Here is a 17,120-nt window from a genome sequence, read left to right as displayed (position 1 = left end):
CCTCCCATTCCACACCCCTCTCCCCTTGCTCACCTCAACTCAATTAAGCTAAAGCTAGCCTCCCTAAGCCGCAGCTAACTACTGGCGAAGCCAACCGCTCGCCAGTCGTTTGAGAGCAATTCGCCCGCCGTTAGTCGTCTGTTCTTGATTTTTGTGTGATGTAAATTGCTCGCTCATTAACGATTAAGCAATTGGTGGCAGTTCAACACTTAAAGTCTAATGAATGCACCAAAATTTTCTCTTCAATTTTACTAGTAGTCTATACAAGTTGTTATAAAATCTTTGAATACCTTTTGTTAACTTGTTGCCCCGCTGCTAATGGTCTCCCTCCATTTGAAACAGGCTGCAATAGAATTGAACCCCAAGCATTCGATCTTGAGGAAATCGGCACGCATTAGTTGATTATTTTTTCGATCAAGATGAGGTGTATTATATGGACAAATTTATAGTTTTTTTTTAAATATTTATCTTGATTCATGTTATTGTTGCGAATAATTGTTGTGGGAAATGGAGCTACTTGTTTATCTTACCGACTTCTAACTAAGTGAGTTAGATGACAAAATTGTGCAGATGAGATCAAGCTACAATAAGAGAAGTGAAAGACAGGTGACATAGGATGTTTGCTTCAGGCAAAGTACGGATTCTTAAGCAAAGAATTAAACAAAAATTAATCTCAGTTATTTTATCACTAATTCAGTTTACTCTGGCAATCAGTTTACTGTTTTATGTGAATAGTAAGGTTGCAATCAATTTCTCTGCGCCTTGACACTCCTAAAGTACATCCCTAAAGTAAATACTGGTTGCCGTTATTGGCTTTTCTTCAATAACCTGTCCAATCTGTTGACGTTCTTGTAATTTTTCTAGTGTTTTCATTTTCTAGATTTTCTGCAGCGTGCATTGTTTCATAATTAATACAGTTTTTAATATCAGTTTTGGTCGAAGTACTTTTCTTGATTAAGGCTCTCAGAACCTATTCATTGATCTTTTTGCTTTTTACCAGCCGCCATCATCTCAGACGGCTATTATAGCGGGCCTTTTGAAAAATTCAATGAATTTAAATTGTTTTGGGGCGCTGTTTTTTAATCTGTTCACACATTTTCATGATTTTTGAAGTGATGATTTTGGCCACGTCGAAACAGGAAGTGGAGCGAAAAAGCGAGTGGTTTTGCAGTGAGAAATTTTTGTCAATCTAATTTTGAAGTAAAAAAAACGGTGTTTGAACAAAAAAATTCGCTGTCTTGGGGTATTTGTTCACTTGCGGCAATTCGACTTCGATTTTCACTTTTTTCAATTTTTATCTGATTTCTAAATAGTTCTCCAATCCATTCGTAGTCAATTCTTTGTTTAGTTTTTTTGTTTATTCAATGAAAAGTTTTTGAATTATTGGCGAGCACCTGTCCTGTTTGTTTTTAAAGTTCAAAGATTTTGAATAATATTGTGCTGTCTTTAAGATCTGTTCACACTTTTTTTGACGTTGACCTTTTGTCAATGAGAACTAAAATTGGGGTAGTGATTTTAGTCACGGTGGAGTATTAAGAGAAGCGAAAATTTAGTAGCTGAAAGGAGACTTGTCTTTCAAAGTGCTTTTTGAAGTGACGTTGGACAATGGTGTTTAAATTAAATTTAAATTTGGTTTTTGAGAGCAACTTGACTTCTGTTTTCGCTGTTTTTTTCACTCTTCTTTTCGAATACATCTGAAAGGCAAGAACTAAGCTCTAATAAGAGGTAGTTGTACAGGTCTTAACCCCTCAAAAGTCATGGTTTTCAAAGGTTTTTAACTCTATTTGTCGTCATGAAATGAAAGTAATTTGTTTTGGATATTGCCTGTTTTTGTCGTTCTTTTTGTTATTTTGTTATTGAGTCTCATCAATGATAGGTCTCAATGGCTCTGTTGAGGCATGTTTAAAATAATCTTCGTATTTGAGTTTAAAGTAATGGTTTAAACGACAATGACTCGAACTGTTTAAAAAAAAAAATTAGCAACATTTATCAATAATTATAGTTTTTTTGGCGTTTTTAGGCATAGTTGAGTTTATTTAGTTGTTTAAATGCAAAGGAGCGGGATTTAAAGACTTTGACACGAATTTTTTTCGATATTTATTTCCGAGATCTTTTGGATTGGGTTTGGACCTTTTTTGTCTGCTTTTTTTGGTTTTCCTGTCGGTTAGTCTCATTGATGATAAGTCTTATTTGCTCTCCAATTAAAAATAACTATCAGTGTTTAAGTTGAAAGCCAACAATTTATTTAGGCTCGTCACCATTTGTTTTCAACTGTTTTTGGTTTTTTTATGGTTACAGGTATGTTCGTTTTTTTATGGATAGTTCAATATGTGCTGAAGTATTAAAGATTTGGTTGCGTGTTTCATTGACTTTGATGCCACTTATTTTCAATGATATTCGTAAAAATCGTTTAGCTAACTGTCCTTTGTGTGGTCCTTTTATTTTATGTGCACTGATTTTCTACATGGTTGGTGTTTGCTGTCTAGACTCCCATTTTGTAAGAGTCGTTTGAGCATGCCGTTATTGGGGAATACTAATTTCGATAACACACATTTTTCTGAAAGAATTAAGATATAGTTTTTTTTTCGATTTTTCGTAATGTTTTTACTTTTGTGATTGTCTTTGTATTTGTAATGTTTTCAGAAGCTGCTGTTTTAAGGAGGCTGATTTTGTTGTCTTCATTAGCTTCAATTGTTTGATTTTTCGGTCGGTCAGCGCTGGTCCTGTTAAGTTTTTCATAAGAATTAATGATTGTTTGGCTTTACCTTAGGTCACTGCTTTTTCAACATTTTGTATAAACTCTTGGATTTTTCTACGCTAGTTTAACCTTTCTCTGATTCTGATCAAAGGTCTTTTAAACAGATATTGCCCAGCAGAGTGATCTAAAATGAATAGAGTCAGTATCTAACAATGAAATCAAAAAGAGGCGGGATAAACTAAAGCCCAATTTTAGATGCCAGCTACTTGAAATTTTTTTCCCAAAATCTAATTGCCATCTCTAATGCGTTTTGGTATTGATCCTAGTCCCTGTATCCTCTCATTATGAAATGGGAGTATGTCTAGCTACAAAATGAAATAAAAAAGTTGCCACTTAGTAAATCGGGTTTATGGGATTTTTTGGCGGCTATTTTTCGGCAATCTGCCGGGTATGTTTGGTTTTGCTTCCCTTTTATCAATGTAACTGCCGACGGGGTAAGATTTTCAGTATGAAGCAACCTATCTTCCGTCGTTCAAATATAAAAGCTACTAAAAATATTCGACATAAAAACCAACTACGTACGCAAATCACGCATGACGGTAAGGAAAAGGCCATGAAGCAGAAGTTGCAGCAAAAGAAGGTGTTGCTTTCCATTCAATTTGATCTCGAAATTGTTAACTTATAGTTTGTTCTCAAAGAAGAAGTTTTAACCGGTTTGTTGGTTTTCCGTCGCTAAATTTCTGTCACTAATAATTTTTCAGTTAAATCACTTTTTTTGAAAAATTTTTTTAAATTGAAGTTAGATGTTCCGCGTTATTCCAAACATAAAATTAACTCCTGAAGAACTGATTATTTTTGGCACCACTCTTATAAAGCAGATTGTGGTTTTAACATCGTAACAAACGATTGTTTAGTTAAATTAAATGGCAAATTTTTCTGCCTCATGCTAGAACATTATCACCCACAAAGTTTTAAGTACATTTGAGCTCACTACAAAAATCTTGAAAGCCCTCATTTTATTGATTAATACTTCCAGTTGTGAGATTTTATAGATCTTAGGAGCTCTCATTTTTTTTAATATAGCGCTCTACCATTTCCAAGTTAATATGAATTAAATGCTTGAGATTTCGGAAAAATAGCTGTTAACTAATGATAAACACTATAACTGAGCTTTACCCAAAGAAAGTGTGTTGCAATTGGTTGTTTTGTTTGAGATGATGATCCAGTAATATGAAAAACGTCCTGGACAGTCGTCCTCAAAGCGTAAATTGTAGCCGAGCTGATTAACTTTCTTAACTTCACTGCTTTTTTTGGGTGGTAGAAAAATCTGCAAGTTAATGAATGGAGCACACAGTTAATGAAAACCAAGGTGGGTTCTTACAGGTCTGTAGCAATGTCTAACCTGGAATACGGCGATGAAGACGAGCCTCCGCCGTTGGAAGATCTGTCGGAAGAAATAGCTGCTGCTCTCAACTTGAAAACCTCACTCACTTCTGTCACTCAGTCTAAATCCACCGATAAGTCAGCAGACATTTCAGCACTGTCTTCAGACGCAAAATTAGCAGTAGAGACAGCAACCGTATTGTCAACTTCCACACCAGAACAAAGTGTTGATATTAAATCATCAGCCAAGTCTGCTGCATCCAAACAATCCATGTCCTCTGTATCAGAATTTGGTGGTATGAATAAAGGATTTCTGTTCGGAGGCGGTAAAAACAAATCTCAAAATTCAAAACCAAAAAGGCAAGAGGAGCTGACAGTTATCAAATCTCGGCCAGAGAATTCGTCTTTGAAATTCGATGATGTACAGAAAACTCAAACTGAGACTCCGGCATGGATAACTGATTCTTTATTGGGTGAGTTCTGTGACTTCCTTCGAAAATGTTTTTTCAAACAATTGCGAATCAATGATAAGTCAATGTTAAACAGCCAGGCATGAGCTGGAAACGCTTATATTTTGAAAAACATAGTAATTTTTGTCATCCGAGGTTGCGTGTGTATAATACCCACCCTCATCTATAACACCCAACCGGATATAGCGGAACTATTTTTGCGGCTTGAAGAGGGAGTATTGGCGAACTGTTTTTTTCAATTAGTTGAATGAATTTTGAGTAAGGAAATGAAACTCGTTAAAAATTTGGAGTGGTTTTAATGCTGGAGTTGGGCAAAAAGAGTGCTTTAATGTTGATGTCGATGTTTTCCAAAAAGTGAAAAAGTGAAGAAATTTTCTGTAATTCAGCTGATTTTTTTTCACGAACGGCTTTTACAAGCTTTTTTTTAACTGTTTTTAGTTATGAGGTTTGAACTGGAAATATTAATATTGATAGTTTTGGCCGCATAGTCTTTTAATGATTATGGTTATTTCATATGATTTCATAATTTGGAGGTTTTTCTGCTTCTTTGCTTTACTTCAGCGTTTTTTGCCCATTTTTTGGTCTTATGCCTTTCATTTTGAATTGAAATACGTTTTTGGTACGTACTTGTTGGTATAGAACAGTGCCTTGTTGAGAAATTTGTGAAAAAAATTGTAACCACTGTTACCAATTTCTTGCAGTTTTTGCTTCTTCAAAAACAGGGAAGCTTATCATAGTTTGTCTATTGTCGTATGAGTTTTCAATATTTTCAATTGCATAAAGAATGTTATTGTTTACGAACACTTCTATTACACAAATTAATTAATTTTGGCTTATTTTTTTAGTTCAGTTGGGATTTTGGGCGAATTTTTATTAATTGACTTCAATGGTTTTTATTTTTATGGGTGGTTTCAGTATCTACTGGTTACTTCGAGAAGTATTTTTCTTGTCAGAGATGATTCTTTGCGAGTTGTTTCCGGAATTCTCTCGACTATTTTTTTCCTTTGTTGAGCAAAAGTTTGTTTTGCTTTATCTTGTTCTACATTTTGGCTGAAATCTTTTAACAGCTCTAGACTAGGTTTACTGTTCTCCTATTCTGCTCAAAATGCGTTTAAGCAGAAGTTGCTAAGCAAAACGATCGAGAATCAGCCGAGTCAGTATCGAAAAACAAAATCAAAAATAGAATCCTAGTTACCGTCTCTAATGTTCAATGGTAGTGATAGTAATCCATGTATCCTCTCATTAAGAAGCAGGAGTGGAAAATGGCATCAAAATAGCTTTCATATTAAATATGATTTTTGTACATTTTTTCTTTTTTTGCTTCTTGTGCGTTGCCGAAGTGCATCAATTTAAAAAACTTGTTAGTTAATAGCGGCGCCTCAGTCTCTCAATTGTTAATATATAGGCGATCTACTTTATATGACTCGAAGATGAGTTTTTGATAAGTGTCTTTTTTAAATTGGTGTGAATTTTGAAGCAGGAAATGAAACACGTAAAAAATTTGGAGCGGTTTGGGTGCTGAACAAAATGGAAGTGTGGAGCGAATAGTTGTTTTTGTTCATACCGCTGTTTTCGAGAGAGCGAGAAATTGAAGTTTCAAAAAGTTATTTATGTAAACGATCGAAATTTTTTGTTCACGTGCGGCTTCTTCAAGCAGTTCTTTAAATACCTTTTTTTACAGAAAGACATCAAAATAGTTCGCTTTTCAAAAAATATAATTTTACAAAAAACATTTTTTTTGTTCTTTCAATCCCAATCATAGTTATTGGAGTCAATGGAGGCCATTTTCCCGGCAATGTAATACGTCCATTTAAAGTGTTTGTTTAAATTGACAATTAATTTTATGAATATGTCGTCTGACAAACACTAGTTTTTGTTTTCTTTTGCATTGAGGTTTTTAAGGAAGAGAATATGTTCTCTGAATGTGCAGCCGTGATTAGAGAACCAGAACTTCCATTGTATCAGTAGAATTTAAAAAGTAGTTTTGACGGATTTTATGCTGGGCTATTGAATTTCCATTTTGTATTTCAATTCTTGTCCTTTGTTAATGGCTGCGATAGCTGAGCATTATATTTTTTATTGTGTCATCAATTTATGACGTCACAATCAATTCAAATCAGCTTTTGCTCCCAGTAGATGTTTGTAGCAGTTATATTAGTCGTCTGAGCGTTTTTTTTTGCGATTTTTCGCTTGAAGACTTTTTTTTACTTTTCTTCCTTAAAATCAGGATGAACATGTAGCGCCTTGAGGGCAATAAGTGGCTGAGCAGCTCTCGAAGAGCCTTATACCTTACTAGTCTTTAAGTATGTGATGGGCGACCAAAAAAATGGTTTGAGTGACGTCAGTTTTTGATACTTATTGGAGCAAATTTTTTCATTCCCGTTATTTTTTTCTCACATCTGGCTTACCTCACTCTGGAAATGACTTCTCTTTCTCTCAAATTAATTTTTGCTTGTTTTTATTGGAGGAACTCAAATCAATTTAGGATATCTTTATTTAATTTAAGGTTAAGCAGGGTAGCTATACAGTACATAAGTCTAAATCAATTACAGACATCACTCCAAATTGTATGAAGCTTTGTTGCATATGAAACATATGCATTGAGTCGGTATTACCAACGTGGTTTTCTTCTCGTTACTGTGGCTGCGCTGACTTCGAGGTGTGCTCAATGTCTGTTGAGGCTATTATCTCGTAGTCTGCTGATCGTAATCGGTAGTGTTCTCTGATTATTTCAGACACTGTATCAACCGATAACAGCTTGATGGCTAAATTGAGTGATCCGAAATATTCTAAAGTTCTAGAAGAGTTTCAAAAGGACCCTAAAGCTGCCATGGCTAAATATGCTCACGATAAAGAGGTAGCCGAATTCTTCAAATCTTTTATGGGAATTTTTGGCGATCATTTCTCAAAGATGTTTCCAGAGCAAAGTACAAAAGATGAAATGCCAGAACCGCTCATACAAGAGATTGATTCAAAAGGTTTAACCAAAGCTGAAAACACAGCTAGGAAGGCCAGCTCAGCAGATGAACGAAAAATGAAAGAAATTCTCTCGCGTGATAATGTGCGACAAGCTCTTGATGATAAAGATGTGCAGAAACTGATTCACCTGATGCGAAATGACCCCGAAGAAAGTCAGAGGTTGTTGTTCGAAAAACGGAAGGACTCTCAGTTTCAATCCAATATCAGAATTCTCTGTGAAAATGGGCTGCTTCAGTTTCAAACTTGATGCAAAGGTGTATTAGATTTCATAGATTTGTAAATTGTCGCATCTGTAGAAAAAGAATTGTTGATAGCAGTGCGTGTTTTATCTTTGTGAAGGTAGCAAGCAAATTGGAGTTGTTAAACCCAATATTTGCGCTTGTAATGAGATTTCGTCCTTTTTGTATGGGACACTCATATGCTATTTAAATTTTAACGAATTCGCTTTAGGTGCGCTTATAACAACTTCATTACTGCCTCGTGGAAGGCACATTAAATGGTGTGAATGTATAGTTATTTAAGTTTATGAGATATGCTTGATAAAAAAGCGTCTGTGTATTTTTTCGTTACTTCTTTCTCTCTGGGTGTTTTGCCTCTCTTGAAGATTTTATGGATGCGGCATTAATGGTGCGCTGTTATTTGCTTTTGTTGATATCGAGCATGAAGACTCAGACTCAAACAAAACTTATAAAATATTCACTACCATAGTTGATTTTCCATTCTGGTCGTTACATGTTAAATAGCCACCCTCACCTTCTCAGCCGGCTATTATAGCGGCTCTTTTTGGAATCCAAAGGATTTGGATTGTTTTGACGGGCTGTCTTTTTTACGACTCGAAGAGGAGCATTGGTGGAGCGTCTTTTTATCAGTAATTTTGTTGTTTTCAAGGTAGGAAGTTAAAAGGTTTTGGAGCTAATTGCTCAAGAGCAGAAAGAACAGAGCGTGGTTTTCTGTTCATATCTCAAGTTTTGAGAGACTGATTTTTTTTCACTACATGAGATTTTTTCAGTTATATGTTTGTCTCAATTATCTAAACTAGTAATGGTGCGTTGGGTAGCATTTTGACCATCTGAAGCAAATAATAGAATTTTAAATTCATTTTTGAGCTATGTTTACATTTTTGCTGTTTTGGACCCTTTGTAAGCATTTTTTTATTCCTCGAATTTTAATAGCATATAGTGTGTTCTGTGATTCAAATTAGTTGTTCCAGCTGTATTGATTTTCTCCCCGGTTCTTCTGATTTTGCGCTTCTCGCTGTAGTTTTTTCTCGTTAATCGTTAATTTATGGCTATGCTATAGGCGTTGCTCCTAAAAGTACCAGTGAAGGCTGGACAGATCACTTTTCAGTGAAATAAATACAGATTTTAAAGTAATCAAAATGCAAGAAAAGTTTCTTTCTGAAAATATGTTGGTTGAAAAATGGTTGAAAAGAAGCATTTTACCATTTTGTAGGCACTTTTTTCGAGAATTTTGTAGAGTATTTTTTTTGTGGCGCTCCACTTCATTTCCTTGGTCTTCTCTTTAGAACTATTTTTGTTTGTTTTTCAATCATTTAGTTGTCCTTTAATGAATGAAAACTAACTGCATCACAATGTATTTTGCCGTTAGTTGTTTTGAGTAGCAATTTGGTAGCAAGGCGGAGTAGCAAGGTGATTAATTGTGTCAGTTATTTTGGTCAGTTTTCTACTTCGAGTAGTTTTAGGTTATTGGGCTGTTTTTTCTCATTGGTTGCTAATGACAACAAAGATAATCGATTTGATGTTCATGTTAATAGCTAACGCTTTCTTTAATTTTCACGCTAATTGTTATCAAAAAGTATTTGCAAATTTTTGAATTTTGCTGTGGTTTTTCATACTTTTTTCATTTATAAATCAATTCGTGTCCTTATTGACAGGTGACCTATGTTGCTAATTGGCCATAATTATTTGCTCTCAATTAAAGTTTGTAGCAATTATATTAGTCCTGTTGGTCTTTTTTTACTGCGATTTTTCGCTTGACCGATTTTACGTCTGACGCGTTTGACTTTTCGTCCTTTTAAAAAGGTTGCGCCCAGCGGGTATTAAGTTTCGTTAGAGGCCCTTAGCCGCGTTTAGTAGTTCCTCAAGTGCTTAGTGTGGTGAAGCTACTGGGAAGACTGTAGTCTACGGTTAAAAGGTCATTTCTAGGAGTTTTTGAGCCCAAGATGTTGCAATGTTTCTTGTTTTTTCGTCATTTTTCAAATTTTTTGTTGGACCAGTCTGAACTTGAGGTTTAATGTTGACAAAGGCCGTATGCAAGTGATAAGTACTTTTTATTACCATTTTAAGAGCTATATATTTTGGTAATCGAGACAAAAACCCGCAAATTTATACTATTTTTTGAAGTTTTTTCAAGCTTTTCGAAAATGTTTTGCCAGTTTTTGAGTTTTTTGGCCCTATGTGTCACGGATCCTCCTCTAGGGTTTGATAATAGGTTACTGCAGAGTTTCTATTGATAATGGAATTGTTTTCAACATTTTAGCATAACATTTTTTTAGGCTTTTGAAAATTTTTGTCATTTTTAGTTTTCTCCAGCCTTAAGAGCCAAGGAACCTCCTCTAGGGTTTGATAATAGTTTACTGCATAGTTTCTAGATGTAAATGAGTGTTTTACAAGATTTAAATTGTGCGAATTTAAGTAATTTTAAAAAATGCAATTTTTTCAAGTTTGAATTTTTTCAATTGTCTTGATTTTTCCGGCACCAGGGGCCAGGGACATCCTCCATGGTTTAATAATAAGCTGCTTCATAGTTTCTAGAGTTAATATAGAATTAAATGTCATCATTAGCAATTGTTTGATTTTTTTTTCAAAATTTCGGAAATCTATTTATGTTCCAAATTTATGGATCTTTGAGCCAGTGAAACTATTTCAGGCTTGAAATAGGGATACTGGATAGTCTCTTGAGACAATGAAATGGTTCTGAAGAGTTTAATATCACAAATTTTTTTGAGCACTATTTCAATAGAATTTGCTATTTTTCCTAGTTTGTAGCAATTATATTAATACTGTTGATCTTTTTTATTGCGATTTTTCGCTTGAACGATTTTTCGTCTGACCCATTTGACTTTTCGTCCGCAGAAACGAAGTTAAAGAGGTAGCGCATAGAAACGAAGTTAAAGAGGTAAGTTCTCTTAGAGCCTTTCAGCTCACTAGTCTCCAAGTATGCGATTTACAGAAACTGTTTTCGAGACATACTTATGGTGTGAAGGGCCCCGTGCAGCCAAAGATCCCCCTCCCACCGTTGCCCCTCCCCCACTGTGGCACCCCCCCCCCCCTGCCATGCACACCCTATTCCACCCCCCACCGCTGTGCTTATCTCACTCCCCTTCAATTAAGCTAAAGCTAGCCTCACTAAACCGTTGGAGAGCAATTCACCTGACGTTTGTCGATTGTTTGATTTTAATTATTAGTTCGAGCTCGCAGCTTTTTGTTTTGTTCTAATTTTTTTCAAATTTTATGAGTGGACTTTTAGTTTTGCGAGTTATTATTGTTCAGTTTGCTGTTTTATCGTCTCATTTGTGACAGGCCTGAAGGTCTCCTCGGTTAGTGAAGAGGCTAATTTATCAATTTGATTGTTTATGTTCAAAGCTACTGCTTTCTACGACTTCGCTTCATTTTTTAAAGCAAGTTTTTTTTTGCTTGTATATTTCTTTTGTTGTTGTTGTCCTATCAAATATCACTGACGTTGTTTTTAATTGTTTCAGTTCATAGATAATGCTTAAGTATTATTTGTTTTTGGCTAGTATTTTTTGTGCTTTTTGTCTTAGCGCTGAGTCTCTTTAATGACAGCGTTCATCAGTTGCTAATGAGGCACAAATGAATCTAATTAGATGTCTGAGTTCAAATGAATCGTCTATGAATTCTTGACATCATTTCTGTGCAAAATAAAGTTCATTTTTTGCTAGTGTTGCACGTTTTTGTGTCTTTTCTATTTCTTATTTGCCTTCAACTGCAGCGTAATTTTGGTAAGTCTTTGGCTCCAACTTTCACCTTACGTTTGTTTGGCTGATATATATTTTGTTTGCCAAATGATTCGGAATTTGTGCATATTGCCTTCATTTGTCTTTTGTCCCTTTCTCATCAATTAGAACTGAGTTTTGCATTTTTTGCATTTTTTTTAGTTTTATCTCCAATATCCACAAGTTTGGTTTCGGCGGATTCGTAAACGCAGTTTTTATATTCAAGTTTTTTCGTTCATTTTTCCTATAACAGCAGTTTTTGTTAATTTTATTTAGGTTTTGTTCATTTTGCGCATATAGGGTCATATGCTTTGTTGACTGTCTTGGTTTATGTTGCTGTAATTTTGTTTATTCTGGGGTCATAAGTTTTTTTTCATTTCTTTGGATCGTATTTCGGGACTCGTCCAGTTTGTTTTTACTTCGTCAAATAAAAATTTTTTCCGTTTTACCGTAAGTAACAGCTTGTTCAAAATTTTGCGTGAAATATTTTTGAGTTCTCGGCTAGTTTTTTTCGCTTGTTCTGCTTAAAGTGCTTTTAAACATCAGTTAATCTGCAAAGCAATCTAAAATTAAGTTAGCCATAAAAAGAAATCAAAAATAGAAACAGTATCAACCCGTAAAGCTCCTTTAGATGACCTTCATTTAGATCTTTTTTGTTTATGCCCCCTAGCTTAGTGGATGCGTATTAATTGCACCCTGTAGACGCACGAGCCATATATTTACATGATGACTTACTATGTACTGGCAAGTGTTCTGTAACGAGGGGGGGGGGGGGGGGGGGGTATAACGTACTGTGGGAACAAACGGAAAACATCCCTTTGTTCTCATATGTCTTATTTACAATCTATATTTACGTTGATACTAGCTCCTGTATCCCCCGTCTTTAGGAAACAGGAGTATGTCTAACTACGGAATGTCGTCAAAATAGTTTGCACTCTAGAATTATTTTTGTACATAAATCAGTTTTTTTGTGTTCTTCCAATCCCATTCGGGTTGTGGGAATCAGCTGGGTCCATTTTCCGGCAATCTGCCGTTTTTCGTTGGTCTGCATTTTTCTGGTAGATTTTCTGACAAACTAAAGCAATTTTGGCAATACTCTGGCTACACTTGTGGCCGGTTAGTTTGTAATTTTATTTTTTAGTGTATAAGAGCTAGAAATACTTGTGGCAAAACAGTGTTGATGTTCCTAAAAGTTTATGAAGCAACTTCATTGAAACAACGTTTTAAATATACGCCATCAGGCTGATAGGGGCATTTAATGAGCTGGAATTTGCTCTCAAAAGGTGTCCCCTTGTTTATGGTTCATTACTCCCATTTGTAAAATGGAGGTCAAAGCAGGGTCCTTATAATTATGCTTATAGAGATAGTTTTACTTCCGCTTTCTGAGAGAGTGTTTTAGAATTGAAATTTTGCCGGCATTTAGCTAATTCAACTCGATAATTATCCAAAATACAAAATTTATTTTTGATTTCCTGAACATTTTCTTTGCTAAGTTATCTCTATGGCTTATTCTGAAACAATTGAGTGTTTTTAATGAACACGCAGCCATAACTAGTTCTGGTCTCATCGTGGATTTTTTTAATAAAACTATTCAGATAGCATTGGGGGTGCCGTCCATTTTTAAAAAATTTTAGCATATTTTGTCTTTTTGTTAATTACAGACCAGAATGATTTCAATTCAAAGTACAATTAATAACAGATTCTTCTAACGTGCAAATGGGGCCCAACAAACATACTTTATGTTAACCGAGAAAAGCTCATGGTTTTTATGGCTTCGTCAAAATGTTCTCGCAAACATTCCTGAGTTCTTGATTTTTGGCTGCATTTAATGTTCATTTTGCATATTGTCTCTAATCAGATCCTATTGACTTCTTTAAGTGGTTTAAAGGAAATTATATAATGATCTCAGTTGATACTTAATGGCGCTAATTACTTAAAATTAAAAAAAATTGTAAACATTTGAAATTGCCTGTTTTCTGTATTTTTTGGCACCTTCTAACTTAGTATCAGTACAGACACGTCGCATCCTCTAGTAAGTGACTTAAAATTTAATCTGTTCAGCGGTTTTACGTTTTAGCAGATTGTGTTATGGCTTTACAACGAGTTTCTATAAATATTATAAATATTTTGAAATTTTTTGCGCATCTTTATTTGGTCATCTTAACACATTATCACAGTAATGATTGGTCCCGTTGGCGTCGAAAATAGCGTAATTGAACGTAATTATTGTTCTGAGTTAATATCTGACGGTTGTATTGGCTTCGAGACCGTTTTCCCACTGAGTCCAATTGAAATTTTGATTTTTGCCTATATCTGTCGTTCTTTTTATAGTATATGTGATTCCAGATATTGACAGGTCTAAAATGCTTCCTATGGAGGCGTAAGTCAAACTATATATTGATTGCACGTAGTGGCCAATGGTTTTAATAACTGTACTATTGATTTTTTGTGAAATTGATACGCTCACAATTTTAAACGTATTTTAAACTTTGCCTTTTTTAATCTTCTTTTTGTCCACTTGTGTTTCGTCTCATTAATGACAGTTCCCGTCAATATTTAGATGATCAAACGTTGATGTTACTCTTGTTTTCGTGTTTGACTCGTGGTTTCTTTGTTTGAACACTGTGTTTCGTAAAATTTTGCTGAGTTTCTTGTTTGTCAGTACTTGCAATTCTTTGATGTTGTCTTCTTCATATAGTCCCGTTAAAGAGATGTAGCATTGATGTCCAAATGTGATACAGGTAAGAAACGTAGCTTAACTAATGACAGGCCCAAATGTGTTTTTGGTTGTTGTGGCGTTTTGAAATGTTTTGTTTTTGTTTAAAATTTGTTTTTCTTGTTTAATAGCCGCACAGCGATAGCTGGGGCTATTATTGGCCTTCTCTTGTTTTTTTTTATTACGTCGACGGATTTTTGTTACGATCATATGACGTCACAACCACTTCAAATCTGCTTGTTGTTCATTCGTTTATGTAATTTTAACTGAAGTGCGTGCATGACGTCATTTATCGCTCTTAGTTGAGCCAGTATTTTTTGTTCATTCGTGTGATTAAGTTTTTGGTCACACTTGACTTACCTCACTCTCAAAAATGACATCCTCACTTTGAAATTGACTTTTTTACTTTAATTCAAAGAGATAAGGTCAAATGGGTGTGTGTCACTCTAAATGAAGGTTAATTGAGAGCAGCTTATAGAGGCAGCAAAAACATTCAAATTTTAAATCAAAATATAACATATCAGCGTTCAATGAAAAGACTAGTTTTTTTGATCTGTCTTTTTTACTGTTTTTTTTTCGAGACTGCAGATCTACGAAGCTATTGCGGCTATTTTCTGGCAATCTGCCAGCTATATTTTAATTGTCGTTTCTTTCATGGGCATATGACATGCTCTCGATCATGACAAGTCTGAATGGCTTCCTATGGATGTTCTAATGAAGCTCTTGAATGATTTCAGTTGATAGCCAATGGTTTTAATGAATTAATTGTTTTCATGTGGAATCGTATTTTTGAACTTTGACCTTTTTGTTTTTTTTGTCGACTTGTTACCTATTCTCACTGAAGACAAGTCCCATATCTTTTCTAATGAGATGCAAATTAATTTCTTAAGTTTAAGTTTTTGATTGTAATTATGGCTGTTTTTATGGTTTTGTTGTTTGTCCTCTCTTTCTTAAGATTTGTAATTGAAGTATTATGTAAATGTTGTGATTTTTTTCCTGATCCTGCATCATTAGCCGTCCTTGAGATATAATTTACGTTCTTTTTATAAAATTTTACTCAGGACAGCTTGAAGGGGAGATCAGTATAGTTCAGTTAGTTGGATAATCGAACTGATGAGTTGAATTAGTTCGACGTGCTTACAGTGTTTCAAGAGTTTGGTTTGGTTTGGTTACCAGCTTTCGTATGCGCAAAATTTGGTATCTGTTGGAAAATAGCTGATAATCCTTGTTTTCAGTTGTTTGATTTTTGTGCAATGACCGTAGGTACTACTGGTCATACAGCCAGACGTTCGCTCTTTAATGACGCCGCAAATGGTGCCGTTGCTACACCAGTTTCTGTCTCTGTGAATGAAAACAATGTGAGGAATGATGTTCCAGATGACGATGAGTTTGACGACCTCATGCTGACCATGAACAGCGAGGTTATGTCTGCTTCCAAGCAAGGTTGGCCTCAGATTGCAAGTTAAATTCTTCCTACCCTTGCTGAAATCTGTTTATTTTGTTAAATTTTCTGAAATATTGGAAGAATCTTTTAAAGTAACGTTATTTACCAGATCTGATTCAATCTCTAGCGAGATAAACTAACTTGCAAGGTCCTTGAAAGCTAATCTGTTCCTGGAGAGTCTAAAAAAACTATCTGTAGAAGATAAGTTGATCTAATTTTGTAAATTGGTACATAGTCATCAGTTGCTGCCTTATCGAAAGCAAATTTGAAATGCAGAACGACTGATAGCTTAAAAACCGTGCTTTATAAATGCGTTGAAAGAAGTTAAAACTATTGAAGGAGTCTTGCAAGATAGCAGAAACTCTTGGTTGAGGTTCAAAAGTGGATGCGGTGGTTAAAACCTTTTATTTGTGTTATCTGCGATTGTTAGATAACTGTAGGTGTCTGTATGATCGCAAGCTGTTACAAATCATTATCTACGAGTTTGAATCCTGAGAAAAAATCTGCTGCCAAGAAAGGAATAGTTCTTTTGCAGATGCGGTTGTCCTTTTGTAAATATAGCTGATGCAATTCGACGTTAATTTAATGCAAGTGATGTGTTTGACTATTTTTTGGTATTTCATGCAGATATTTGTTCATGACGGTATAGACAATTCGATTGATTTAGGAGTTAAATGTGATATTTATACTAGCTGTCAAGTTTCATGCTCCGACTCAAGTTTGATGTTTGCTCGAACTAAGGTGGTGCCAATTGATAATATTTTGTTCGGTATTTGGGTTGTGATTCACATTTCTGATGGTATCGTTGGCGTATCCACGATCAAAATGCTCTAAAAAATCAGAATGTCTATAAATTTTGATTGAATTGCGCTCCAATTTAAGACAGTTGCTTTTAAATTTTTCATCGAAAGTGGGTCAATTTAGTTACTTATGTCTGAAAAATGTTTTGTCAGTTTAGGCCTCAAAAATGCATCACTTTTAGTCATTATGTCGATGCCATTTTTATCGTATATTTATTTATCCTACTTTATGTATCGCAAATACTTGATACGTCACCTTTTCTTCAGTGCTGTTCATGTCATATCAGTTGATTAAGTTTCCTAATAAGTTTTAAAATGTATGAATCTCAACAGACATTATTTTCAGCTAAAGCCTCCAATAATCAAGATGTTTCTAATGAGCGAAAGCGTCTGAAGCAGTCAACCATGGACGAGTTTCCAAACGATGATGAAATTGATGATCTCTTCTTGGAGGGTTCTATTGTACAAGACATTGACCCTTGGCTGCAAGGATCTTCAGCGCTATCCAAAAGCCAGCAGGCAAGTTCTCAATCTAGTGAAAAAATGGATCTTGAGTACCCCGATAGTGAAGATGAATTGGATCTCATGACTCAGAAAAATACGATGGGAAAAGATCAGCTGGCAAAACTAACCTCTACTCAGATGGTCGACAGG

The 17,120-nt window shown here is 35.0% G+C and overlaps 2 protein-coding genes across 2 annotated transcripts in view; both read left to right on the top strand.

The window, feature by feature from the left end:
- Nucleotides 1-4,046: 4,046 nt before the first annotated feature.
- Nucleotides 4,047-7,846, top strand: LOC142344023 (uncharacterized). Its single transcript, XM_075395475.1, has 2 exons — nt 4,047-4,554; nt 7,287-7,846. Exons 1-2 carry the CDS (start codon nt 4,056-4,058, stop codon nt 7,775-7,777), a joined length of 990 nt encoding a protein of 329 aa, XP_075251590.1. The 5' UTR covers nt 4,047-4,055; the 3' UTR covers nt 7,778-7,846.
- A 7,590-nt stretch (nt 7,847-15,436) lies between these two features.
- Nucleotides 15,437-17,120, top strand: part of LOC142344989 (uncharacterized) — a 72,296-nt gene continuing 70,612 nt past the window's right edge. Inside the window, exons 1-2 of the mRNA XM_075397073.1 lie at nt 15,437-15,665; nt 16,813-17,119. Coding sequence (XP_075253188.1) covers nt 15,476-15,665; nt 16,813-17,119 — 497 coding nt within the window. The 5' untranslated portion in view covers nt 15,437-15,475. The remainder of the gene's footprint in view (nt 15,666-16,812; nt 17,120) is intronic.

The sequence above is a fragment of the Convolutriloba macropyga genome, chromosome 8 (genome assembly GCF_964194025.1).
Source record: "Convolutriloba macropyga chromosome 8, txConMacr16.3, whole genome shotgun sequence".
NCBI lineage: Eukaryota > Metazoa > Xenacoelomorpha > Acoela > Convolutidae > Convolutriloba > Convolutriloba macropyga.
The sequence above is the reverse complement of the archived record's forward strand: the minus strand, read 5'-3'. Positions and strand labels throughout refer to the sequence as shown.